Raw genomic sequence first — 26,809 nt, forward strand, 5'->3', positions numbered from 1 at the left:
TTTCTCCTGATGCTAATGACCAGTCTATCCTATTAAGGTCTATCAACATTTGAGAAAAATCTATCAGCATCCCCTGAACATCCTTTGTCATACAAAAATCATGAGCAAGAACTTAAATGAAACACTTCAGGATTCTCTGTGAAATCTGTGCTCCAATTAAGAGTGCACAGATTAGAAATATGTTCCCTATGCATTCAGATTCCACTTGTCCAAGTAAATTTGGCAATTCTGTGAACTGTGCAATGAATCTCCACTCTGAGGCACATCTTCAAAGAAAGGCTGAGAACAGAAGGTGGAGATGGATTTGAATAACTGTGTACAGCATTCATGATCTTCATAATATGAACACAATGCCTCTTGGATCTCATTTGAAAACTGGGCATAATTAAAAGCATCTTCATTAGAATACCTCCTTGTGGGGGAGAATGCTCCCTGACCTCTGCTGATTTCTACTCCTCACCTAGCATCCCATTCTCCTTTTGTAACACATAATTAATAGTGACAAAATCTTATTAAAACCTTAGTAAAGGACGCTGATGCATAGTGCCAACAGTTTAAATCACATCACTCACCCGCACGATCCATTGTACTCAAACTTCCCTTGATTCAGCTGCATTGCTAGATCTGCCAAGAGAGAGAATCTACTCACTTTCCTGCTGAATAATGCACATCATGAACTAGATCAGAAAATAAGACTGGTTTTCCAGAATAATAAGTTTAAATAAAAATTTAATGCATATAAAACCCCACATTTAAGAAATAATAGGAAGCAACGGGAAAACTTCATATTTTTTCACAGGAGTAACAGCTTTACCAAGCATGCTGAAGTCCATGCTGGGCTCAGGAAACAGTATTTTCCTGAATTCAAACACACTTGGGAGGCAGGGAAGTAACAACTGTGGACATGCCAAGTGCCTGGGATGGGATTTCCATCATCTACCCTTTGGTATCTACAGTGCAGATTGGCATCCACATTTCTGCAGATCACTGTGAATAACAGAGGGAAGCAGGAGCTTTAACAGTGCAAATAACCTCAGAATAACAGATATACTAGAGGAGACATCCTTGAGGAATGCACTCCATCACAATGACAGCCAGCTCTGATGAAGCTGCCTGCAGCCTGATGTCTCAAAGAAGGTGAGGTGCACGTCCCACTGCTTTTCTGAGGACTTAGCTGAATAAAATACCACACCAAGAAAGCACAAAGATCACAGCAGCACTGCTTAGTTCCAACATTTGCAAGCACGTGAGTTTTAGTGAGTGCACTGTTACAGCACTGGTAGGGGAAGATCATGAACATGGAACAATCTCCCGCTATCCAACCCGCTCCAGAACTTTGTAAAGAATGAAATGTTTTCCTGCAGCTTTCTACTGACACAAGAATACAACCTCCTGCTTTAGCAACAAAACAGTATTTCTCCTGCCAAACTGACTGTACCTTCAAAGGCAGCAAAACCTGCTCTGTTATACAAAATACAAGACTGTCTTATGCCCATACCAGTTATTACTGGAGTTACTGGGCAGCTGTAACTTTTATTTCCACATCATCTTGACAGCACAGCTGGATCACAGGGGAGCAACACAGGAAAGCTGCTCACTTCCACTTAGACAGCTACTACTGTTAATGTGCAATTTAAAGGGGTTGGGAATGACATGCAGTGGGCAGAGGCAGTGCTGGGAGCAGAGTGAGGTTTGTGTTTCTGCTCCAGCCTCCCTGGCATGCCCACTGGAGTGCTCTACAAGCAGCAGATTCCAGCGTATCCTCTCTCCTGCCTCCTTGGCTGCTGAGCCTGGGGCACAGCTTTGCAGGACAGAACTCAGGGGATGACCAAGAGGAGTGTCTGCTGTACCAAAGACACTCTTCAGGGAGGGGCAAATGAGCACAAAAGCACTGCCACAGCCAGAGAAAGGCAATGGGAAATGGGCCTGTTATATATCTGACTGAAGACATTCCTAGATGAATTAACAAAGCCAATGGAAACAACAGACAGCCTGCCCTGCTGTACTCACACCTTCACTGAACAGGAACATACATCTCCTCTCAGATCACCCTGTGGAGAGGCATTTCCATTCCCTGGCATCATTCTCTCAGCTGGGATCTCAGACCTGAGCACATGACTGCTGACACTTCCCAACCACTGGTCTAGAAATGCATTTGTCACACAGTCATTACTTTTTACCATCTTAATCAGTGCACTCCATCCTTGCTTTGCAGACATGCACCCAGCTGTGCCAGAGCTGTGTTTTATGAAAACACTGATTTCCCTGTAATTAACACTTTTTATTAATAAAAGCCATTTCAGCGGGAAGATGCAGCACTCCATTTTTTTTCCATAAAAGGACTGAATTTTCCTTCTGTGCATGGTTGTTTTTATTGCTCTGTCTCATGCTCCCGTGCTCCCACCCCGCTGCATTATTCAGCCATATGTCTGCTTCCTGCAGAAATGCCAGCAGCAAATCCACAGCATCTGGCTGACAGCCACTGCCCAGGCCATTCTTTAGGAGGGAGGGTCACCCTGCCTACCTGGGGTCTGATAGTTCAGTGAGACCATCTGGCAGCCAGCGTTCCAGAAAATCTGCGGCATGTAATTACTGGAGTCCACACGGCCCCCCTTGGGGTAAATCCGACTCATCTGCCGCTTGTTGTAGCTGGGGAATCCATCAAGGAAATCAAACAAACACCACACAGGTGCAGAGGCATGGCCTGCAACCTCCAGCATTGCAACACCAAAACACTCCTCTTGTTACTCTCACTATTTCTACTTAGTGAGGCACTTCCCCTTTCCCTCTGTAGACATGTGGCACTAAATGTAGAAAGGTGCACTGCTTTGTTTTAGCACTGGCAGGAAAGTGGGATGAGGAGGTCAAAGGATACTTCACAAACTCAGTGGCATGAGTCTCCAAATCTCACTATCAAATCTCACCATCACTCCTTGCATGAGGTAGGAGAAATGCCCCCTTTCCCTTTGTAGACTAAACACTAACTGCAGAAAGGTGCGCTGGTTTGTTTTACGATTGCTAGGAAGGTGGGGTGAGGAGGTGAAAGGATACTTCACAAACTCAATGGCATGAGTCTTCAAATAGCCCAGCCCGACAGACTCGTTGAAGGAGGACATGTTATGGTGAATATTACGTTCTAGAAAGAAAAGACAAGACATTTTAAAACACCTCTGTAATGATGAATCACATTCAAAATCATGCACCATAACAGCAGGACACAACAGTTTTTGGTCTCTTTCCCCATTATCTATTACTCATAGAATCAAATTATAGTGATAAGAAATTTCATAGAATCAAATTACAGTGATGAGAAATTTCATAGTATTTCTGACTCGCTGCTCTGTTTCTCTCCTTGGGAAATCAACAACATTTTCCTTTTTTGTTTAGGACAACATTGTTATTCAGAGCCTGCGCTGTGTGGTAGATAAGGCAAACCAACATGATAAATTGTCTGGTGTGCAGTATCAGCTCACTGCTGCCCACAGTGACAGCTGTGCTCACCTAACTGCAAAGAGAGATGAACTAAAAAAAGCATTTCAGTTGGGAAGGCCCACGGAATAGAACCAACCTCAACAGCTTCTATTCTCCCAGTAACTGAGTGACTCCGTGTGGATGACTAATGGAATTACATGCTAACTTCACATCCAAGGAAACAGGTCTACAAACATACTGATGATGGTCATTAAACTACTAAAGTCTTATGCCCTTATTTCTAAATTCAGGAAATGTAGAGATTAAAAAACTACCTAGGTTAAGCAAATACTTGTATTTCATTCAACCTTTTATGTTACCTTCTGCTACATCGAAACCTTGAAATTTTACAGGCTGAGCATAGTTGACCATTGTTGATAAATATGGATGTATATTGGTTGTGGCACCTACATATTTGTAAGATGCCATCCACGCTTGTTCATCTTCCACAGTTACTAAACCCTGGAAACACATTAAAAAGAACAATCACAATTCTGTCTGCAAACACCGCTGCTGGGTTTTTCAAAGGTGGGACAAAATCATAGCCAAATCTGCAGAAGGTTAAAGACAGTGCAAATTAATACAGGAAAAGTGGAAGTTTAGTGTCACAAATTAAAATTTGTTTCCTTGCTGATATAGGACTGTCAATGTTATAGGATGCATGCAAGAGGGCTGATGATAGAAAAGCTCCTAAGCAGTGGGTAAATATTACATGAAGTTAGTAGGGTAACACTGAGATATAAGATAAATATTCCAACAGCCTGAACAATGCTGGGAGGTAATGATCCATCTTTGTCAAATAAATTCCAAAACCTGTGATCTAATAAGCATTTTCTGATAGAAACTGTGTGTACTTGGCACTCAGTAGAACTTCCTCACCATGAAAACACAAATGGGTTCCACTATCAATCTTTCCTAACAGAAGCAAACAAAAATATGGAACCACGGCCTTCACTGGACAAACAGGTGTCACAAGACAAGAGACATGGTACCAAGTTCCTATTCCTACCCACTTCAACTGATAAAATCCTGAATCCATCACCTATATAAATATGCACTTTATTTGTAACTGAACTTAGAGTTTCCTACAAGTATCTCATCTGCTAGAAACCCACATCAGGAGGCATTTCTTAACTGGCTCTCTCTGTCCAGTATTTGCCTTTCCCTAAACCAGTTTGAAACACATTCTTTTCACTGAAGTTAAAAAAGAAAAAAAAATTCTATCAAGCTAAACAGTCTCTGCAAATTCATCATGTTTTTCCCACACATGCATCTTTGGTTGTTCTACAAAAACATGTGCCTGTAGGCTGGCAGTGACCTTCTGCTGGGAAGTACAGTGTATTCAGACACCCAGCCTGCAGCTCAGGGCTTGGCAGAAGCTCTCCCCATCACTGACTCAGGAAATACAGGAAGAGGAAGCTGTGCCAGGCCCTTTCTGGGCTTGGAGGAAATGCAGCTCACAGACCCTGCACTGCTGCAGCTCTTTCACTCCCTGAGGGGGCAGAGCAAAGGAAAAGTGAGCCCACTTACCAGAGTGATGGACCTCTGCCTGCCAGGCAGGGCAGGCACATCCCAAGAATGAAACCCATGTGAACTGGAACCACTTATGCCTTGCTGTGAGATGATTATAGTCAAGGGAACACAGTTTTGTGGCTGCACAGAGTGACTGAGCTAGCAGAATGAGCCCAGGTACGTATTGTTGTATGTGCATTTTGGACTGAATTACACTTCCAGCAGCCCATGAAATCAAACTGACACCACATTTTAATGCTGATCATCAGGGCTCAACCCAACTGCTTTTCAGAAATGTGTGCACACTGAGGTTTCACAGATGTGATCCCAAGATATGCCCACTGCACATCCCTGTGTTAGTAGAAAACAGGCTTTTTTCTTTGTTACTAGGTCAATAGCTGGTTATAGAGCTTAGGTCAAATTCAGGCCAGATTTACCCACTGAAACCAGTTCTTTTCAGTGTCTTAACTTGTGAAAGGCCATGAACTCAGGCAGAACTGAGCACCCACCTCCTAAAACCCAGGGCTCCTAAAGTGCCTGCTTTGACTGCTCAGAACAGCGAATCTCATTTTACTGCCTTGATCCATCCACACCTCCAGGCAAAGGAGCCCCAGGGAAAAGGGAGCCCCAGGGCTGTGATGCCTCAGTGCCAGGCAATGGCACCCTGCAGGTGCAGCCCTGTGACTGCATCACTGACACTGCCTCAAAGGCAAGGTACCAGACATTGGTGCTATCTTACTCCCTTGCAGACCCCTAATTTTTACAGTAGGGCTATTCTCTGCACTGTTCACAACTTTAAAACTGTGAGTTAAGAAAGAGGCAAGGAGGGAATGTTTCCTAAAGTCTGCAGAAACAAAGGAATGCACAGGAGCCTTGTAGGGGATAGAGAAGACAAGGGGGAAAGTTGATCTCCATGTCATTTACACCTCCCCACCCCTCCAGAAAAGAAGCAGAACTGACTTAGAAAACAACACAGACTGAAACAGTGTGGTTATGAACAGGAGCAGCTTGGATGAGAGAAGAGGAGAAGAAGGAGAGTGGAAAGAGGGGGGAAGAGTCTTACAGAAGGGATTCCTGGGAGAAGATAAATGCAGAAGTCCCAAGGGAAAGCAAAAGGAAGAAAGAGAGAGGAAAACAAAGTGCAGTCAGGGTAAGGGCAGAGGGCAGAATCAAGCAGGGATGACACATCTCAGCACCACTCAGAGAACAGGTTTCCCAGTGCATGAGATCAGATACTCCTAGGCAGGCAAAGGTCATGCACTCCTGTCTGTCCCCAGGTTTCTGACAGCCCTGACCCCAGTGTAAAAGCACACCAGAAGAAGGCCTAGAGGATCAAAGGAGGTAGAGTCACTGTCAAAAACAGGTGTGATGAAAACTGAGCATAAAATTGTTAAACCACTCAAAATGCATGGTGAGTAATATGCAGGTTATATATAAAGCAATAAAATAAACTACATTACATCCTGTGTCACCTTTTTATTGTTTTCTTGTTCAGAATCTTCAACAGCCTGAGGGAAAGAAAATATATATACATTACCCAAAGAAAAAGCAATAGGAAACACTCACAGTAAGGAGGAAAAATCCTCAAAAAACGAATGCATTTAGCAAAATGTAAACCCTTTTCCACCTTCCTGCAAGGCTCATCTGTTCCATACACTTTCAAAAATTTGTATCTGTTCCAAATTTGGGTACACAAGATCTGAAACTCAGCCATGGGAACAGGATGAAGGATGCAGACAGTTAAACCAGAGCTATCACTAGATGCTGGGCACAGGAAGCTTCAGAGAAGAATGAAAGAATAACACACCCAGATAAAGATACCACAATAAAGATCATCTGATCTGCATGTGCAAACTGCCAGGCCCTGAAAACTGAGGGTAAAGAGTGCTGTAAACTGGGCTTGAAATGCCCACACTGGAGAAGGCCTGTCCCAGGATGTTATGTGCAATGCAGCAGTCTGGGGCCTGCCTTCAACTAAAAGCTACTGAGAATCTCAGGTAAATACTGTCTGGCACTGAGTGTGCATTCCTGCAGAGTAAAGATCAAGGCACTGATCAGCAGAGGAGCAGAGAAGTTACCCAAGGACACGTGCTGAGGATGAGTGACTAGTCTGGAAACAAACAAAAATCCTCAAAACAATAACAACAACAATGACAAAAAAACCCCAAACAACCAAAACAGCCCAAAACATTCAGGTAGTCAAGGAGCAGTGACTCAGGAAATGCAAAGAAGTGCAATGACACTGCAGTGGGAGGATCCATAAGAGCTGAGGAAGCCAAGTTGATGACAGAAGATACCCAGAGGCAGGTCTGACGGCTCTGGTGCTGCTGCACACACACTGCTGTTTTCCACTCCTACACTTCTGTCTGCAGAAACATCCAAAGGAAGGCAAGGAGGAGGGAAGAAGCAGCCAGAACACTGGAGAGGCAGAGGAACATGATCTGCTGAGGTACCTCAGCCCTCACCTGTGGGCTGTGCTCTGCAGCCAGCAGCACTAATGCCTCCAGTGCCAGAGCAGCTTACTCTGAATTCCAGATCTGGATCTAGTTACCATCAATAACATCCAAGTGACTGATGGCTGCAATGGTCAGGTGTGAGTGGAATACAGAGAACCTTTTCCTGTCTGCCAGCCTGACAGAGCTCCTCTGCCACACCTCCCTGGGAATTACTGCCCTGTTCTGTCTCCATGCTGTAGGAGGAAGAGAGAACCCACCCTAAGGGTTAACCATGGAACATGATACAGGAAAACCCTGCAGTGAACACACAGAGTGCAGCCCTGCCAAAGTACTGCTGAGCAAGGAAGCTCATGTTCCACCTCTTACTGGGATTCTGCACCTGAGGTGCAAAGTGAAGCACAGAGGCTGGAGCAGGGAGCTGTTTGCTGCCTTTAACTGGGATTTCTGATGAAATCCTCCACTGTACATTGCTCCCTACCCCCTGATTCTGCTTCCTCAGTGAGTGCATATCCCACCTGAGCAAGGGGAGAGTGGTTCTGGCTACAAAGCTGAGTGTTCCCATGAACCTGAAGGTGAGGGGCACCTGGTGAAGATCTCAGGTTGGAGTCTTGTGACAAGTGCTCTGATGTCTCCACAAAGCAGAGTGCCTTTTGCAACAGCCCCCATAGAAAATTTTCATAACAATATATATATATGAAAGAAGCAATCCCACCTTTTTGACACTGATGGCAACAGCTTCTTTTTGACTGTAATCATCTACAAGATCACTTCCAAACTTGTACTCAGGATGAGCTTCCTCCTCCTGGTCAGCTGCACAGAAAACAAAAAGGATCAGTGCAAAACCACAGCAGCTGCTGTTTTCTTTGCAAGGCATGAAACAAATGACAGCTGAATTCACAGGTCTGGGTGTGGCATTTCTTAAAAACAGGAGTAAAATCCAGAGTATTAGATTTCTAAGAGTTAGGTAACTGTTTCCAAGTGCAGTAAATTACAGTTAAGGCCTCAGATGGTTCATAAGAGAAATTTTATTTGCTGTATTTTTGAAGTAATCAGTATTTTGCTCAGGTGTAAAAACAAAAGCCATTAGCCTTGGGAAATAACAAGAACTGACGACAGAGTTCTTTAAATAAAGATCTAAGAAGATACCAGTGGCCAGGCTTGAGTGCATTGTCAGGCTCCTTGTGTGCCCCTCTACAGGGAATTGTTCTCATCTGCTTTTAGGGTGATTTCCATTAGAACCTGCAGTACTCAAAGCTAAAAACTAAAGGGGGAAAAAAGTCAAATAAATGAGGAGCAGGTGGAGGCTAAAGCTGGGACATTCCCTATGACACAGGGCACAGGCCATGCTTCAGACACTGGCAGGTGGGGTGTGATTTACACCTTCTGAAGGTGCACATTTAAATCACACCCTAAATACATGGATTCTTCTCTGCTGGCCACATCACTGGCTCAGAGCTGCACATTTACACTGAGGATAACTGAGGTCTGGCAAGAAAAATCCTTCCCCTCATTTCGTCCTTATACAGTATAATGCAGTAATCCCCTCTGATGCTGACCCAAGTGCTAAACACAGTGACAATATGTGTTCTCAAAGCAAAGAACACAACGTCTTAGCCTCTGCCTCTCAGAATGAAAGTCTGATTTGGTTGGTGCTCTAACACAACTTCTGAGCAGTGAATGGAATGTGAAATTGTCTGGGGTGGGGTGGCCAGGCTGGGGTCTGTGCAGATGGCCCTGCACTGAGCCCAGAGCTGCTGCTGCTGCTGCTGCCACAGAGCACAGGCACGAGGGAAGGGAGCACCCAGCCCGGGGATCTGCCACAGGCCCCTGAGAGCCTTCTCCAGGAAATCCTCACCACTTTCTATTTCCTCTTCGTTATCATCCTCCAGGATATTTACAGGAGCAGCAGTTTCCCCAGCCTCCATCATCTTCTTCAGAGCATCAAGCTGTTCTGTTAATATGAAAAATGAAATTAAATTAGTCGTGACATGAACAGTTTGTAGCACAAAGAAATACAAGAGAACCATCACAAATGATTCCCTGTTCCTCAGATCATTCTGTTTAATGACTCCTCTGGCTTTTCAGTTGGTAATAAAATTTTACAGAGTAAGTAGCACCAATAAACACAGATTGCTGTTAGATCTGAAAAGTGGTCAGCAGTAAGGGCTGTGCCCAAAGCTCACTGAAATGAAGGGAAATACTTCACAGGAGCACAGAATCAGGTTGGGAAGGGCCTCTGAGGCTGCATCCAAGCTCTGCCTGAAGCACCAGCTCTGTTGGGCAGAGAGCTGAGTGCCACAGCAGCCTTTCCTTAACCTCCTGCAGGCACAGGGACTCCCCACCTCTCTGGGCAGCCCACCCCAATGTCTAACCACCCTGCTGGGAAGAAACTCCCTGTCACTAAACACAATTTGCTTGACAATCCAGGAAATTCCCCTAAATTCCCATAGACTACAAAGGTCTCTGGAGCAAGCACATTGCTCCCTCACAGGATAAACAGGCAGCTGCCCCTTCAGTGTTTGATCCCTGCCAGTGGGGGCACAGTGCTTGGGTCTCCAGCTGTGCTCCCATGGGCATTCAGTCACACAGGAGGGGCACAGCCAGGTATGCCTGCAGCCAGTGCAAGGCCTGGGGGTTTCTCTTGGGATGGAGAAGGAGCAGGGTTTATCACTGCAGCCACACTGGGAACTCATACAGCAACATTATTGTTACTGGAAGGAGATAAACATCACAACTGGCAACAACAGCAAGAGGAGCAATTTGAAATTCCATTTCACTTCATGCTTATCCTGGAAGAACACAGCAATGCAAACAGACTGGTGTTGGCAGAGCTGACAGGAGATTCTATCTGCCTCATATTTCAGCTCAAGCAGCAGTGTGATAAAAGTCCCAGGATTACATTTCTGGGGCTGGCTGTGCTGTGCAGCATGCTGATATCAAGGCCTAGACTGGCACTCACACGAAACACAAGGGCAAACCAAATGTTATTTACATGTAACTCCTATTCTTCCAGCACTAAAGAACAAACAATCTGGAAACTTTGGTAACAAAGCCTGTTTGCAGTGATCTGGACTTTTGTTTATTTAGTATTTGACAAACGTTACTTACTCTTTTCTACTTCAGGTTTCAGCCTTTTATTCTTTATGAGAATCTTTCTTTTGAGGTCATTGGGAGATGGCAGGGCTTTACCTTGTTCAAGCTGTAAAACAATTCAAAGAAAATGCTCAGTAATACCGACACCCTTTGGCCTCCCTGTCCCTGTCTGGATCTGGATTTTAGGGCAGGAACACCGAGGGGCAGTGAAGGAGCAGTGGCACCTCAGGCACAGCCAGCAGGCTGTGTGACTGCAGCTCACAGCCTGCTCCCCTCCTCCCCTGTGCTGGGGGAAGCTGTGCTCAGCTGAAGGGGCTGGAGAAGCCAGCACTCAGCTCTCCAGCCTGGGCCAGCCCCAGCTGCACTGCTCTGAACGTTGTCCCACCTCTCCTGCCTGGCAGAGGGTGTGGATGTGACCTGCACTCCTCTCAGAGGAGGAATTCCTGCTTTCCCTCCCTCCCTGGCTCAGCCTGTTATCTGATCTCTAAATAAGTCACCTGCTCTGGTCCCCTGGAGCTGCAGAACCCACCTGGAGACTGGAAATGGACTGGCACTGGGGCATGGAAAACTACCAGTCCTCAGCTAGGAAATGGGGACTGGTTTTGCCAGCAGGGTCACAAATTCAGTACTTCTCAAAGGCAAAGGGGACACACACATACACACACAAGGAAGTAGTAATAAAAGTTCCAGTTTGGGGAAGGAGAAAAAATACTATTCAGAAAAGAGGAAAAGTATGAAATTTTCTGATTTAAGCCCCATCACATCACTGAGGCTAAGAAACAGAGAACTGGGTAAGATGATTAGCAGCCTCCCCACCTCAGGCTTGCTAGGAATGTTACCCTGGGAGTTGCTGGTATAATCACAGGATATTCTGAGTTGGAAGGGACCCACAAGGATCATTAAGCCCAACTCTCAAATGAATGGCCACACAGAGACTGAATCCACAACCTGGCATTCTCAGCACCATAACAGACTGGGGTTTCCAGTGAAGCCTAACTGATACAGGAGCAGAAGGTGTTTCCATTAATAGTGACAATTCTTAACAGAACTATTCAGTTACTCTGATCCCTTAATCCAAATCTGAGCTAGAGAGAAGCAGCACGAATTGAAACCGAACAGAAAACCACCATATCAACCCAGCCCCAGGGGAATGGGTGGAAACCTCCTCGAGGGAGGGCAAGGGTCCTGCCCAGCACGCAGGCAGGCTGGATGAGCCGGCTGGGTGAGCACAGCTGCCCCTGACAGCGCTGGGGCTGGAACCGCACCGGGTGTGCAGTGTAACTCCGCTAGATGTCAGTGCTGCAGAGCCCATCTCTGCCGGGCTGCATTCCCACACAGGGCCACACCTGGATGCCCCTCGGGACGAACATCTGCTTCCACTCCAAACCAGATGTGCTCAGCCAAGTGCCCAGTCTCCCCTGGCCTGCCTCCCTCAGGCCCTGGCCAGGCTCTCAGCTCCAAGCTCTTGCCAAGAGCTGCTCCTGCCATCTCTGCAGCGTTTGTGAGCAGCTGGGACCGAACCCACCCACGGGAGGGGAGGACACAGAACACAGAGGGCTCAGCTTTGTTAAACACATCCAGGGATGGTGACCCCACCACCTCCCCGGGCAGCCATTCCAGTGAAAAATTTTTCCTAAAAATATTTTAGGATGAAAAGTCATCTCTTTTAAATAAAACTAATACAAAAAATAGAGAGACTGGCACAACATAACATACTGGATGTGTTTCTAGAGGCTGCTTCAACAGGAGATCTCCAAAAAGGTCTTCACAGTATTTTGACATCTTGTACTGTTGATATTTGCTGGAAAAGATTATGCCAGTTAATTTTTAAATGTAAAAAAGAACTCACTATCACTCAGCACAAAAGAATAACGCTAAGTAATGGAGACATCCCAAATTATATACTGCCCACTTTGTTTCAACTGAGAAGTATTACTTTACTGTAATTATACTGTCAATAAGAGTCTATTATTTGACATAGATGAATTTAACAAGACTAAAAAAGTAGAATAACTGAATATTACACAGCTAATGAAACATCCAACTACATTTCACAGCTTTATCACAGACAAAAATATTGCCACTATTAAGCTACATAAAGATTGATGAGTATATTAAGTGACATTCAGCATGCCTGCATACCCCCCCACAGTTTTCAAGTATCATATCATAGCATTTTAAACTATATCATCTCTCTCAGACAGTGCACAATTTAAAAATTAACAGTGGGCACTACACACCTGCAGTGATTTTCAAATGAAAGAATGACAGGGTACTCTGATGTTACAAATGCTGTTTCCTTAATGGCTTGAATTACATCCTGCAAAAAAGCAGCAACAGGATACAAGGCAGAATGGATCAAATTAAAAAGCTAATCAAAGGGTTTTTTTTATTGTCCACCCCACCCTGAGAAACACAGGGATTAAATGTGCAAATGGAGAGAGAAACCCCTGTGTTGTGATGCCCCCACGGCCTCACTGTCCCTGCAGCAGGATGGCCCCTCCACCCACAGCCATCAGTGGGGAACTCCCACAGGAACTCCTGCCCCTCCAGGCCCTCTCCGGAGTGAGGAACTCCTCAGGCAACAAAGGTGTTTACTCTGGGGTGCAAAGGGCCCCAGGGTGTGAGGGAGTGGGGCAAGAGCAGCCAGCCTGCTCCCTGCAGGCTCTGTGGGAAGACAGAGGGAGCACAGGGTGGGTGGTGCAGGTCAGGAAAGAGCCCCAGAGCCTGGGCCAGAATCCCTGCCCCTGTCAGTGCATCCCACAGGAGCAGCAGCCCAGGGAGGAGGGGAGGCTGTCCTGCCTGGCCTCCCCTGGGCTTTGCTGCCAGCTGCAGAGGTGTTACCTTGAAAAGGATGTCTGTGCACATTGCTTTCCCATGGGTTATTATGGGCTCCTGGTCTTCACCTTTGCCATCCCAACAGTCCAGCTCTACACACCTGAGGATCCAAGGAAAATAAACACAGTGTTTTATTCCAGGTGAGCTACCTGGGACATGTTTTAGCACTGATGGTCAGAACAATAAGCTGCAAATCAGTTCTGGGCATTGCACAAGTCTTTCTAAGCTGTACATGTGTTATTTCTGTAACTTTGGATATACCACCTTAAATATGGCATGTGTGAGTCAGTACATTCTCATCTGGACAATAATGTCTTTAGCACTGAGCCACTCTTCTTATTCTCATTCTATTAAGTCAATTAGTGGAAATTAAGCAGGAAATCATAAACTTCCTGATTCTCATTAACATATAGACTTTGTCACTATAAAGCAGAGAGCCCTCTGAAATTCTCCAGCTGTCATTCTCAGATCAAACTTCTGCTAACTTTCTCACAAACTCTCCTTATATCAATTTCTACATTCCCTGCCTGGAGGAATGCCTTTGTGAGAAAAATAAGATTCTTAAACAAACACAAGTTTTCATTTGCCACACCAACACATTTACACATTCAATTGTACAAGATAGCAACACCAAGGTACATTATGCAGTATTTTAAAGCATTAGATTCACAAAAATGGATTATGTCCTGCTTCCAACCTGCATCCAGCCAAAAGCACTTGTCTGTACATCTCCACTGAAGACTTGCCCCCAAACTGCCTGCCTGTTAGATAGGTATTGTGGGAGGAGCTGATGAAGTAGTGAGCCAGAGGATGGTCCATCTCCTGGTACAGCTCCAAGCGGTCCAGGAACACGGGGGCGTTCTCATCTGACATCAGGTACCTGCAGAAGCCATCACTGGAGATGACACCTGCAGGGACAGGGAGCCACGGTGAGTCACTGCCAGCAGCACAGGGTGCACAGGACCCAAACCACCTCCCAGAGCAGGAGCCCAGCCCAGAACCTGCTAGTGACACAGGTTCCTGCAAGCATTCAGCTCTCTCCCTCCTCTGCTCCAGGCTGCAAAATGCGCCATTATGTTCCAGATTTACACAGGTTCCTGCAAGCATTCAGCTCTCCCCTTCCCCTGCTCCAGGCTGCCCAGCAGCTGGTGCCAAATGTGCCATTATGTCCCAGATTAAAACCAGGTGCCCACCGGCTCCACTCCTGAGTCCAGCACTCATCAGCAGCAGAGCTAAGGCACAGAAGGAGGTGCAGAAGGCAAACAGGCAGTGACATCTCCTCAGAACAGTCCAACAGTTCTGATCTCTGGGCGTTCTGCAGTCAGGGGCTGTGAGCTGGCATGGAGCAGGTTCCTGTGCCCCCTGTCACAGCCAGCCCTGTGCCACATCACTGTCACCCAGCTCCCCACTGACACACACACAGGGACATGCACCTGAGAACCTCTGCCGTGCTTCATTCACAAAATATACCACACCTTCATTAGGGAAATCTACAATACCTTCCATTTACTGTTTGAAATACATGTTCATACCTTTGTAAATAAAAACAGAAACCTACAATGAACATGGCACATACAGGAATTCAGAACACAGAATTCATAACACCTCTCTTATCTGTCTGCTGGTCTATGCCTATAATAAACTATAAAAAAATACAAATTAAGGGGTAATTTTTCATGAAACCAAATTAGGAATAATTAGTATGGCAATATCAGTTTTAAAGAGGCCAAGAGTCTGAAAAATGAAAATTATCTGTGATAGGGAATAAGGGATTACTCACAAAGAGCTGCTGCAGGGAATGGTTACCTGGCACTAATTTTGGCATTGCTTTCTCTGAAGTAATTTATGAACATTCAGCTATTGTTAAGGTAAGGTTGCAGCAGTCCTATTTTTATTTTCTTTAAGTCTATTTTTCTCTTATACAGAGAAGTGGAGTGATCCCAGTTTCCATTCTACTTCTAGCTTTCTGAAAAAAAACAAGCCTAATGGAGCTTAAATGTTCTGTGCTTGGTGTCAGCCAGGGATGAGCTGCTCCAGAATGTTTCCCAAGTGCTCTCAGCTGACCCTGAGTATGAAGAAAAGGGGGCAAAAACCAATCTGATTTTGAAGGGGAGGTGTTTTTCCAGCAGAGCAGTGTCCTGGCCCAGCACCCTCCACAAGTGCTTGTCCCCACACCACAGGCACTGCAAACTCCCTTTTAAAAGCCTGAATGCTTCAGAACAAACCCCCCAAATGCCCAAACCCAGTGACTCTGAACTCCCTCCCCCTTTACCTTTCCTCTTCAAGTCTTCATCTGGCTCATATGTCTCAATTATCTGCATTGCTCTTTTTGTGTCATAAAAGGGAAACAAAATTTCATTGAGCCGAGGATCTCGCTGATGCTGAGGTGAGAAAACAAGGGAATTCAGCAAAACAAGACAGTGCATGGCTACCACACAGAGCATTTCATTACTGCAGATGAGAAAGAAAGAAGTGGACATTTAAAAAAAAAAAGAAAAAAAGCAGCCCTATAATTTACAGATTGTTCAACAGCAACTTCAGCATTAGGCAGAAAATTAATTTATCTTTCATAAGAAATCTAGGCAGTTTGATCACAAAAATAGTTTTTAAAAAGAAAGATCGAATGCAATCATGTAACTGGTCTTACTCTTGCTTATTCATGAAAATAATGACTGCACATGGAATCTGTGCTAATGAGATGTTGAAAACCAATAGCTGAATGTCCCTTTGTAAATTCTCTCTCTTCCTTTTTTTTGCAAAGACTCGGCTGGTGGCACTGTAATCACCTCTGCAAAAATGCAAGTCTTACATAATATCTACAGCTAAAGCAAAAAGGTAAAATAAAGCTGTACTGTAAATAGAGAATTAGAAATTTGAGTTTAGAAATGTGCAAGTACTGGATGATTATTTGTGAATCGTGGAAACATCATGTTTTAACTATTCAAAAACCAGCACAGGTTCTTGGAGTAAATGTGCACACAGCATATTTACACAGAATTTCACAGCATCATCTCTTAATTCACAATACTTTACAATATTAGGATTTAATAATATATGTCATGTTTAGGTACAATTTAGCAGTGATTTCTAATAGACTAATAAAAATCAGAATTTGTATATTTTCACTTTGCAGTGTACTATGTAACTTTGGTTTTTGCTCCATGCTGGATTAGGGCTGCACACTGTGTGCCTGATTCTCCATTAAAAGAAAATTAAAACCAGAATTAACAGAATAGTAGCATGTAAGCAGATGCAACAAAACAAAGAAATAAATATGACTGTGAAAACACTCTAGTCCCCCAGAAGGTGCACAGTTTCCAAGCTTTAGTTTCAGCAGAATCCAGAGATGTAAGAGGCCACCCCATACTGGCAGTCAATCATTTGGAGTGACAGGATGGTGTTGACATGGCTTACACAGTACTATCAGCATTTGCTGTAATTCCTTATGTGGAAAGTTATTAATAATTTTTCTTTTCCCATAAGAAAAGTAATATCCAATCCAATCTCTTTTCTTACAACCAATCCATTGGTGCATGTGCTTAATTAACTCCAAGAAATTACAACCAATGCCAAGTCAATCATGCAGTTAGGGAGGGATGTTTCAGGGGATGCCACTGGCACTGTGCAGCACCTAAACACAGCAGGGTTATCCAGAGGGGCTGTGGGGATGCTCAGAACACTCAGACAAACACCACAGGCTGTGGGGATGCCCAGAACACTCACAGCAAACACCACAGGCTGTGGGGATGCCCAGAACACTCACACCAGACACCACAGGCTGTGGGGATGCCCAGAACACTCACAGCAAACACCACAGGCTGTGGGGATGCCCAGAACACTCACACCAGACACCACAGGCTGTGGGGATGCCCAGAACACTCACACCAGACACCACAGGCTGTGGGGATGCCCAGAACACTCAGACAAACACCACAGGCTGTGGGGATGCCCAGAACACTCACACCAGACACCACAGGCTGTGGGGATGCCCAGAACACTCAGACAAACACCACAGGCTGTGGGGATGCCCAGAACACTCAGATAAACACCACAGGCTGTGGGGATGCCCAGAACACTCACACCAGACACCACAGGCTGTGGGGATGCCCAGAACACTCACACCAGACACCACAGGCTGTGGGGATGCCCAGAACACTCAGATAAACACCACAGGCTGTGGGGATGCTCAGAACACTCACACCAGACACCACAGGCTGTGGGGATGCCCAGAACACTCACACCAGACACCACAGGCTGTGGGGATGCCCAGAACACTCAGACAAACACCACAGGCTGTGGGGATGCCCAGAACACTCAGATAAACACCACAGGCTGTGGGGATGCCCAGAACACTCAGATAAACACCACAGAGAGCAGATGGAAGCAGGACACACCAATACCACCACCACATGGTGTGCAACAGCTCCAGGCTGACAAATGACAAGGCTTTACACCCCAGTGACAATACTGCACCTCAGAAAATGGCCAGAAACAGTGGGGAAGGCTCTGTGCTCAAGAAAAGGGCTCTTCCCCACTCACTTTCTCCTACAGTTAGTAATGAGCAAACAGAAGAAAATAAATGGGGTAAAGCAAAAAGTCTCCCCTTGAGAAAAAGTCCCAGAGTTATCAGAAGGAGCTGAGAGCAAAATATTCTTCCAGTAGCAGTGATCACTGCTCATTATTGATCCCCCAGTGGAACAGCAGGGTATCCTTACGTTCACTTTGTTTAAAAAATAAAGTTGGCAACTGATTAAGATCTACTTTAAAAAGTGATAATGTTCTCTAGTGCCTCATGGGGAAACATTCTGCACCTCAAACCTTGGCGGCACAGGGAACCTGTGTTTTGTTTTCACCCAAACCTAAAGTGTGAAATTTCATCTCAGAAGATAACCCACTCCAGGACTGATTGTGCACGTGCAGCAAGGCTGGGTTTGGTGGTTCTGGTTACTCTGCCACACAGGGCACCCTGTTCTGGTTACCCCGGGCACCCCTACACAGGGCACTCCCAGGCAGGTGAGGTGACCTGACTGAAAACAGGGGAGAAAGGGGGTCCAGAGGGTTTGCAGAGAGAGCAAAGCTCACCCAGCCTCCCCAGCACCTGGGAGTGGGCACAGCCTGAGACACACAGCACTGCAAAGGTGCTCAAAGCAGTTCTGCCTAAAAGCAGCACTGCCCTGGGCTGGAGAGAAGGGCTTCTGGGGAGATGGACAGCTGGGGGATGCAAACAGGGACTGGGAAGGGGGGAGGAAGCCAGGAATTGGGAATAGAAAAAGATCTCTCCATACCTCCCTCCCAAAAGAATGGATGAGCACTGGTCAGACTACTGAAAATTCCATTTTAACTGTTACTTGCCTTGTTATTTTAAATGAACTGCAGGAGCAAATCTCAGTGGTAGTGATTTCAGTCCCTTTTCTACTATATTTCCTTTTATTTTCCTCCCAAAATTTGACTTTAAAAACAGGAAATCTAGACAAAATACTCAGTGCATGACAACAATTAATTTTCTAAACTTCCCAGAAGCTTTAATAGTGGAGCACAATTAAATCATCTGTCAGCCAGCAGCATTTAAAAGTCAAACAGAGGCAGGAGTTTGGAAAAACTCCAGGAAAGCTGCTCACTCTCCTCTCATCCCCAGTCACACACCCTCGTGCTCTCTTAAAAACCCATAACACTTACAGTTTCTGCAGCATGCCTTGGAGGTTACTGCAAAATAATTTAAGCTAAAGAGTCTCATGAAGAGCTGCTGTGCCAAGTGACTCCCCTCTCCTGTAATGGCAATAACCTTTTGATATTGCCAGCATTAGACACCACCGCTAATTGCAGGGCTGGCCAGCAGCCAAGGGACAGAAATGATCCCTGCAGGAGGCACATCCTGGGTCCTTTTGTGCCTTTCAAATTATGGCCAAAACTTTAAGCTCTGCTTGGAGGCCAAAAGACCTCCAACACAGACCAAAGGCATTGCTTTCAGTCACCAGAATAAATGTCCTCCCCTACAAAAAACACTGGAGTAATTCATCCCAGCTCTGGTCCTGATCCAAAGGGGCGCACCACAGGATTTCCAACTGCAAAATGAATTTTGTCAATATGGATGCAGTCAACAAGATGCATTATTTCCAATATTACCTATACACTTCCCCAATACTACCTATATTTGCCTATATACACAAAATTGAGAGCACAGCAACTCAATCTTAATTTTTCAATCAGTTACTGGAGGTAGGGGGTTCTTACAAATGCTGGCAGCTTTTCTTCAGAAGTTTGGGCTTCAATGAATTACACTTGAAATTAAAACAATTAGAGATCAATTTTAAAATGAAGATAAAACAGTAATTTACCTGACAATGAAGAGTGACACAAAAAAATCCAAAGCTGGATGTCTCACAGCAGTAAGATTAAGCCTTGCCAATAGAGGCCCCAAATATGTAACCCCAATTATGTAATCAAGCTACTAATCTTCTCTCTCTCTCTCTCTTTTCTTTTTGAATACCCTTTCTACAAGTAATTCAGATGAATTTGAATACCCTTTCTATAAGTAATTCAGGTTTAGTGAAGAGTAAGGTACATGTTCTATGCTGAAAAATAAAATTATATTCTAAATTTGATATATAGGCAACTTACAGCTTGGATCTTCAGACTGAAGTATCCAATAAACAAACATGTATATATACAAACATATATAAAATTGAACTGTAAGTAGTAAAACAATTCTAGATGGAGAGATTTTTTTTTTTGGTAACGCACCTAAAAATGTCACATAGTGAGGCTGGCAGCTCCCCATGTTCAGGATGACAATAATCTGCTGGTACAACACCTACTGGGATGTGTTTGCTTTCCATGGGTGTGCTCTTGTCAAATCCACATACTGCATTTATTGCTCAAATGAGGCAGTTTTCCTATAACTTACTGTGCTTTAGGAACAGAAAAGAGCCAAGCCCACACTGTTTATTGAACTACTTCACACACTCATGATGCTTTTAAGAAATACTAAATACTTCTGCCAACAACTGCATTCTGGAAATACAGCAATAAAAATATTTCCTCCTATTCTGCACACATGGTATTTTAAAACTCATATACAAACTCTTAAAACATCTTCTTAGCTCTTAGTTGTGTAACAGATTGAAATACTGCTGCTGAGGAGGATGAAATCCCTGTTTATAAACACCTACTTCAGTTTTTCTACTGTTCTAGAAGGACTAGTAGATGGATTTAGCTGGGCCCACAGGTGAAATAACTGCAATGCAATACTGGGTGTATTTCAGTGCAATGAACAGCACAAACAGCACAAACCACACAGGACTCACACCACAACACAGGCACAGGTAACCAGGAGGGGCAGCTGCAGGGCCAAGGGGCAGAGAGCAGGGCAGCACAAGGGCTCAGCTGATTTAGCCCCTGGATGTGCCCCAGGGGAGATCAGCAGGTCAGAAGCACACAGGGGCACGGACATGCAATGGGAAGCTGGAGCAAGCCACTGCAGACACACTGGGGTGGGAGTTAATGTATGAAAAAGCTTACTTCATTTAGAAAGCTCACTAATTGGTCTACCGTTAAATAATCAGTTTTGTCTCCATTGCTGAAAAGGAATTTATTAGAGAATGTGAGTTGTTGTACACGATGCTACAGTAGGTATGATTTACATGTTGACATTGCTGACACTTAAAAACCACCTGCTATTTTCTACTTGAATGTAGTTGTATAATCTCAACGTGAACAGGCACAGAAAACATGCTAACTGTCTATCAGTACCTCCCACAACATATCTGCCTATCCCTGAACAGCATCACATCATAAAACAACATGTAAGTCCTCCAGCTGAGAATAAATTTAATGAAGAAATTTTTCAAACTTCAAATTTCTTACTTAATTTAATTTTTCACATACTGTGTTAATCACCTAAAGGAGCAAGTTAAAATTACAGTAGTTAGTAAAGCCAATGCAAAAAAAAAAAAAAGGGTTCCAGGTGTTTCCTTTAACTCATGTAAAGGTTGCTCTGAAATACAGAGTGAACTTTTACATTAACAGTTTGAGGAGGGAGGAAGGGGTAAAACACAGACTGGAGCTTGTTCTAAAGTACTGCTGATGCTACTAGGACTCAAGGGTAGATAAATTTTACAGTGTTCTGTCGCTATTAGTTATGGACTAAAAATACACAAAATGTCTCTAAAGCAAGATTATATGAAATTTGAACTTACATCTTCTTAAAGAGGTCCTCTATGTCAGTTCGGGGACATATCTTTTGGGTAAGCTCATAAAATTTCTCATAAGTAAAAGCTGCAGGCTCAATTTCATCATTCTGCAATGAAATACAAAGGTACATTTACCCAGACAAGTGAGCTTATGTGCTCTTTTCCCAAGAGAATACCTTATATCAGAAAAAAGCAACTGAGAAATGGTTTAGCTCCTTCCCAAGTTTAAATTTACACAGTTTCTTTTGTACTCTCTAAAAGTAATTCTGAGTTCATCTTTACTGTAGATTTGTTAGATGTGCTTGTATTCTACCCTCAGTAATTACTAACAGTAATTCTACATAAACACGGAGCTGGAAAACAATCTATTTGTCTTCTGAAGCTTAAAATAAACCAAAAACCAACCCAAACCCACAACGTTCAAGCCATCCCCTCTCTGGGGCTCCCACTGCAAGTGGGACAGAGCTGGAGAGCAGCTCTGCAGAGGAGGGGAGCAAAGGGCACGAGGAGTCCAGAAATTCAACAGAACAATCTATTACACGCATATTTTTGTGCTCATATACTTAGCATAAATGAACAAAAGGTGGTTTGTGACAGCAAAGAAGGGAAGCCTCCTCTAGGAGGTTTAAGGACCTCTGTGTCATACAGATTTAATTACATTTTGGCTCTAGTAAACAACCTCCAGCGATTAGTAAGTCACGCAATAGGCACGCTTTTTGTGATGCAAATGGCTTCGATTACAGCTACAAACGTGAATGAGTCATTCCCTTATTAGTACACAAAAGCACTTATTCACAGCCACAAAGTACCTTTCCGCTGGGAAGACCCAATTCCTTCAGTGCCTGGAAGATCACTTTTTCTGTTTTACCTGATGCAAACGTTCTGGTTATGCTAAAAAAGAAACAGTGGAGAGAAAAAAAAGAAACAACAGAGAAATGTCAGTCATTTTTAAACAATCATCTCTCACTGCCAGCACTTTCCTCTGGCTCCGGCTGATGAATGGAAGCAGCTCCAAGCAGGAGTGCAGTGGGAGGATGCTCTGAGCTGCAGGGAGCAGCCCTGCTCTGCCTGCGATTCAACGGGAAATACAGAATAATGAACTGCAAACAGAACAAAAGAGGGGTTTTCACCCAGGGCACTGGGGCACAGAGCCGTGCAAAGCACTCTTCTGTTTGCTCTTTTCAGCTGTGTGCTGGTACAAGTGACTGCTCACACAGCAGCAGATTCTGCAAGGGAGGAGATTCCTTGGGTCATTCCCGGCTGGGCGCCTTCCCTTCCACGCCAGGCACTGAACTGTGTTTGTGCTGCCTTCCCTTCCATGCCCTGCATTAAACTGCATTTGTGGTGCCTTCCCTTCCATCCCCTGCATTAAACTGCATTTGTGGTGCCTTCCCTTCCACGCCAGGCACTGAACTGTGTTTGTGCTGCCTTCCCTTCCATGCCCTGCGTTAAACTGCATTTGTGGTGCCTTCCCTTCCACGCCAGGCACTGAACTGTGTTTGTGCTGCCTTCCCTTCCATGCCCTGCATTAAACTGCATTTGTGGTGCCTTCCCTTCCATGCCAGGCACTGAACTGTGTTTGTGCTGCCTTCCCTTCCATGCCCTGCATTAAACTGCATTTGTGGTGCCTTCCCTTCCATGCCCTGCATTAAACTGCATTTGTGGTGCCTTCCCTTCCATGCCCTGCATTAAACTGCATTTGTGGTGCCTTCCCTTCCATGCCAGCCACTGAACTGTGCCACGCAAGGCAGAGGGGGCTGCTCCCAAAGGCAGCTTCCCTCCTTCTCCCTTTCCAAGCAGCTGCTGCTACCAGATCCCAGCCACAGGCAAATCCCAATCCCTGCTGCAGGGCTCCCTGAGCTCCCAGCCAGGGAGAATAACCAAATTCCCTGTCCCAGCCATGCTGCACAGAGACCCTCCCAGCTGCCCCTGGAACATTCCCACCCAGCTGATGAGCACCCTGCTCCTCCCCAAAAGGGAGGTGGTTTCACTTGCAATGAGATCAGTCCCACAGAAATGCAGCTATTTGGTGTGGTGAACAGGAGAGTGCCTATTTCTGATTCCATTTGAGAAGAGGCAGAATCATCCCTGGATCGGAAGGGGGATCCAAACCTCACAGCTGCCCTGCCTTCTGTTTGGGGTTCGAGCTGCAATGCTGTGTGTGACCCACAACCCTCGGCTGTGGTGTCCTCACCTGCAGAGAGAACCCTTCGTTCTCCAAGGCATCCGAGATGTGTCCTAACAAAAGCTGAACACTGCAAACACTCAGGGGCTGCTGGTAAGAACGCGTTGCTCTTTATCACCAAGTGAGACAAACATTTGCTGAGACTTTTAGTCAATCTCATGCATAACAAATAATTTCACTTGGCAAGAGACGTGAAACAAATTGTGGCTGCTATTTGTTGCCATAGCAATTCATGGTTGTTTTATTCTCCAAAACACTTTAAACTGCCTATGTAAATATTTTCATACTAATAAAATTAAGATCAGGAAGTGAAAATATCTAAATGATAAAAAAATATTTTAACAAAACTTAGCCATGTTTTTCTTCTTACTGGGTCCTTACAACAGTTGATTTCTATGTCCCTATTTAGGCATCTAAGTTAGCTGTTTAATTTTCCAAAGCTGATAAGTACCAAGATATTTTCACTAAAATATAGACTGAGTTTAACTTTAGGCACTTGTTTCTTAAAAAAATCCTCAGGCAACTGTTTTTCCTGCTAATTCTAAACCACAGAGTAATGTTAGCTCTACAATTTATTTCCAGCCCTGTAAATTTCTATGTCTTTTATAATGAATTGGACTCCAATAATAAATGTCCTGTAAAACATGTAATATTGGTGTAAGTAATTAATCAGATGTGTGCCAAGATTCCATGGCTGCCGGGAACTTACTTTTGATGCCAAATGTATTTTTTTATTTCTCAAAAGCTGACAGGAAGCACAGCAGTAATTTGTAATGACAGCAGCAGTGCAGAGAAGATTGCATGAATCAGAAAAGATTGTAAAAATACAGCGTGACACGTTCATTTTGCCAAGGCTATTGCAAATAAAACTGCTTTTCCTTCTATCAGAAGAGAGTCCATCCTAGCAGATTTACATTCATCGGGACACCCACAGGTGTTTACTCCTCATGTTCCACCTGCAGTGCTTTGGGGCTCCTGCTAACATGCCAGTGCACTTCCTCATAAATACTGAAAATCCTTCCCACCTCTGGAACTGAGGGATTTGACTCTGCTGCGCTTGCTGATGGATTAAATGACTTGTTACTTCTGACCTTCAGCACTTTCCAACCACCACCTCAAAAACCAAGCCAGCCCAACCTGTGGAAATCAATCTTCTACCATGGCTGCCCTGAACTGATCAGCTGGGCCTGACCTGCCTGCACTGTACAGGAAAGTATCTGACTCTGATTTCCAACCAGCACTGAACCATTGCAACAGACTTCTTCCAGACACTCTGGAGTAATTGATATGAAACACACATAAAAACCCTCTACTTTCTAATTAACTCAGTCAAACTACTGAAAAACAGATTTAAGGTTAATTTGTCATAGTTTAGCTCTTTCTTTTATTACTATGTATTTTCATAGTTAGAACCTAAACTTGCTTGAACCCTTCTCAATGTAGTGATACAAAGGGAGAAGCACAGTCTGAGCAAAGCTAATTTCTAACCAGGCTCTAGATGAGCAGGTGCAACTCACTCACACAGAAAATATATTTTCTGCCAGCAGAAAGTTGAAGCAAGTAGATTTTTTTCCTTACAAACGCTGACCTGTTTGCTCATCTGTTACAGCAGTGTTAAAATCGGAACATACAAAACATCTTACAAATGCCATGCCTTTGCAAGAGCTGTAAATGGAATTCTAGGCTCAGACTGCTAAAATGTACCAAAGCCCAAAAGGCAAAGCTGCTGCTCTCCCAAGGTTTTCACACTGCTCACTGCCAGGGTTCCTTCTCTCCCAAACACAGCACATCAACAGCAGCAGACCTACACCCAGAATACATTAAAACCCAAAAGTGCCTTGAGAAAATCTTTGTGCCTTTGGAACTCCCAGCTGCACAGCCAAGGAGTCAGGAATATTTATGGCATTACCACCAACAGCCTGAGGAGTGTCACCTCCTCAAGGCTCCTCAATCCCTCTGGGAAATGTGAGAGATGCAAAATTTGTTTCAAACTTGGGAGGAAATGCAAGGAGCTCGGGTTCTGCAGGTGAGGGGTTTTTCTCTTTGTGTTTTAGTGCACCTCTGTGTAAAAATGAAATACAGGTGTGAGACTCAAAAATGTGCCACATTTCACCCAGACCAAGACAGCCCATTCCTTGGAGCACCCAGATGCAAAGGAGATTCAGCTCCATGAACAGCAGATCCCTTACAAATTTATAAGCAACCTTCTTTCGCAATAAATTAACTGCTAGGGACTGATCTGTGTTAACCTGTAAATACTGCAAATTCAAATGTAAAGATTTAATACACTGGACCCAGTGAACTGGATTTTCAAGCAACAGACAGCCTGCATACACAAATCAGGATGCTGGAGCCCAACAGAGACAATTTATGCCTCACTAAATGTGATGTAAAATATTTAAAGGCAGAAACAGTTTCAGACAAGCTAGCACACTATAAATTCATGCTGTGGAATAGGATCTGTGTTCAAGCACAGGCATAAAGCTGCAAAGCCCTGGAAATGCTCCCTCCCGGCTCCCCTCCAGCTGATGATATTCCCCATGGGACTCCTGCACAGGAGGTGCCCCGTGGCAGCTGAGGTTGAGGAGCAAGCAGGGAGCTGGCCCTGAGAGCTGGGAGCTGAACACACCGAGGCAGCTGGGACACTGGCAAGGTGTCACTGAGCCACGAAGCTAAAGAAGCCTGCCAAGCAGCATGGCAGGCCCTCTGTCTTTCTGCAGACTCTACAGATGCAAAATCCTCTTTTTCTCTCTTGGGGAAAAAAAAATGTTGTGTGGGGCCTATCTTCCAAAGTCCTCCCTCTTGCTCCCTTTGGTGAGTTCCTCTCCATGAAAACCCAGCATGCCCCAAAACTCTGCTTGGCATGTCCTTTGTGAAGAGACCAGCAGCTCAGTGCATGGGCAAGGATGAGTCCTAGGGCAGGAGGGGAGCACTACTGCCCACCAGAGAGAACTGAAACAGCTAACAGCTGAGCAGCAGGAAAGATGCTGTTCTGGCCTTGCTGTTCCCAAAACTATCACCCAACAGCTCATTTACCATGTGCACAAACCCAAACATTATCCTGG

At 44.7% G+C, this 26,809-nt stretch overlaps 1 protein-coding gene across 5 annotated transcripts in view; it reads right to left on the reverse strand.

Annotated features, from left to right (window-relative positions):
- Nucleotides 1–26,809, reverse strand: part of PLCB4 (phospholipase C beta 4) — a 176,996-nt gene that overhangs the window by 35,829 nt on the left and 114,358 nt on the right. For 3 of the 5 annotated variants that reach the window (XM_059468216.1, XM_059468214.1, XM_059468218.1), the window contains 16 exons: nt 22,369–22,450; nt 21,566–21,666; nt 20,889–20,946; nt 15,643–15,751; nt 14,068–14,278; nt 13,377–13,470; nt 12,773–12,852; nt 12,249–12,333; nt 10,548–10,638; nt 9,295–9,390; nt 8,152–8,249; nt 6,456–6,491; nt 3,792–3,933; nt 3,052–3,136; nt 2,525–2,649; nt 573–624 (listed from right to left, as the gene is read on the reverse strand). In XM_059468216.1, coding sequence (XP_059324199.1) covers nt 573–624; nt 2,525–2,649; nt 3,052–3,136; nt 3,792–3,933; nt 6,456–6,491; nt 8,152–8,249; nt 9,295–9,390; nt 10,548–10,638; nt 12,249–12,333; nt 12,773–12,852; nt 13,377–13,470; nt 14,068–14,278; nt 15,643–15,751; nt 20,889–20,946; nt 21,566–21,666; nt 22,369–22,450 — 1,545 coding nt within the window. The remainder of the gene's footprint in view (nt 1–572; nt 625–2,524; nt 2,650–3,051; nt 3,137–3,791; nt 3,934–6,455; nt 6,492–8,151; nt 8,250–9,294; nt 9,391–10,547; nt 10,639–12,248; nt 12,334–12,772; nt 12,853–13,376; nt 13,471–14,067; nt 14,279–15,642; nt 15,752–20,888; nt 20,947–21,565; nt 21,667–22,368; nt 22,451–26,809) is intronic. The other 2 variants (XM_059468217.1, XM_059468215.1) reach the window with 1 other exon arrangement.

Source organism: Ammospiza nelsoni, chromosome 3, assembly GCF_027579445.1.
Source record: "Ammospiza nelsoni isolate bAmmNel1 chromosome 3, bAmmNel1.pri, whole genome shotgun sequence".
NCBI classification, from domain to species: domain Eukaryota; kingdom Metazoa; phylum Chordata; class Aves; order Passeriformes; family Passerellidae; genus Ammospiza; species Ammospiza nelsoni.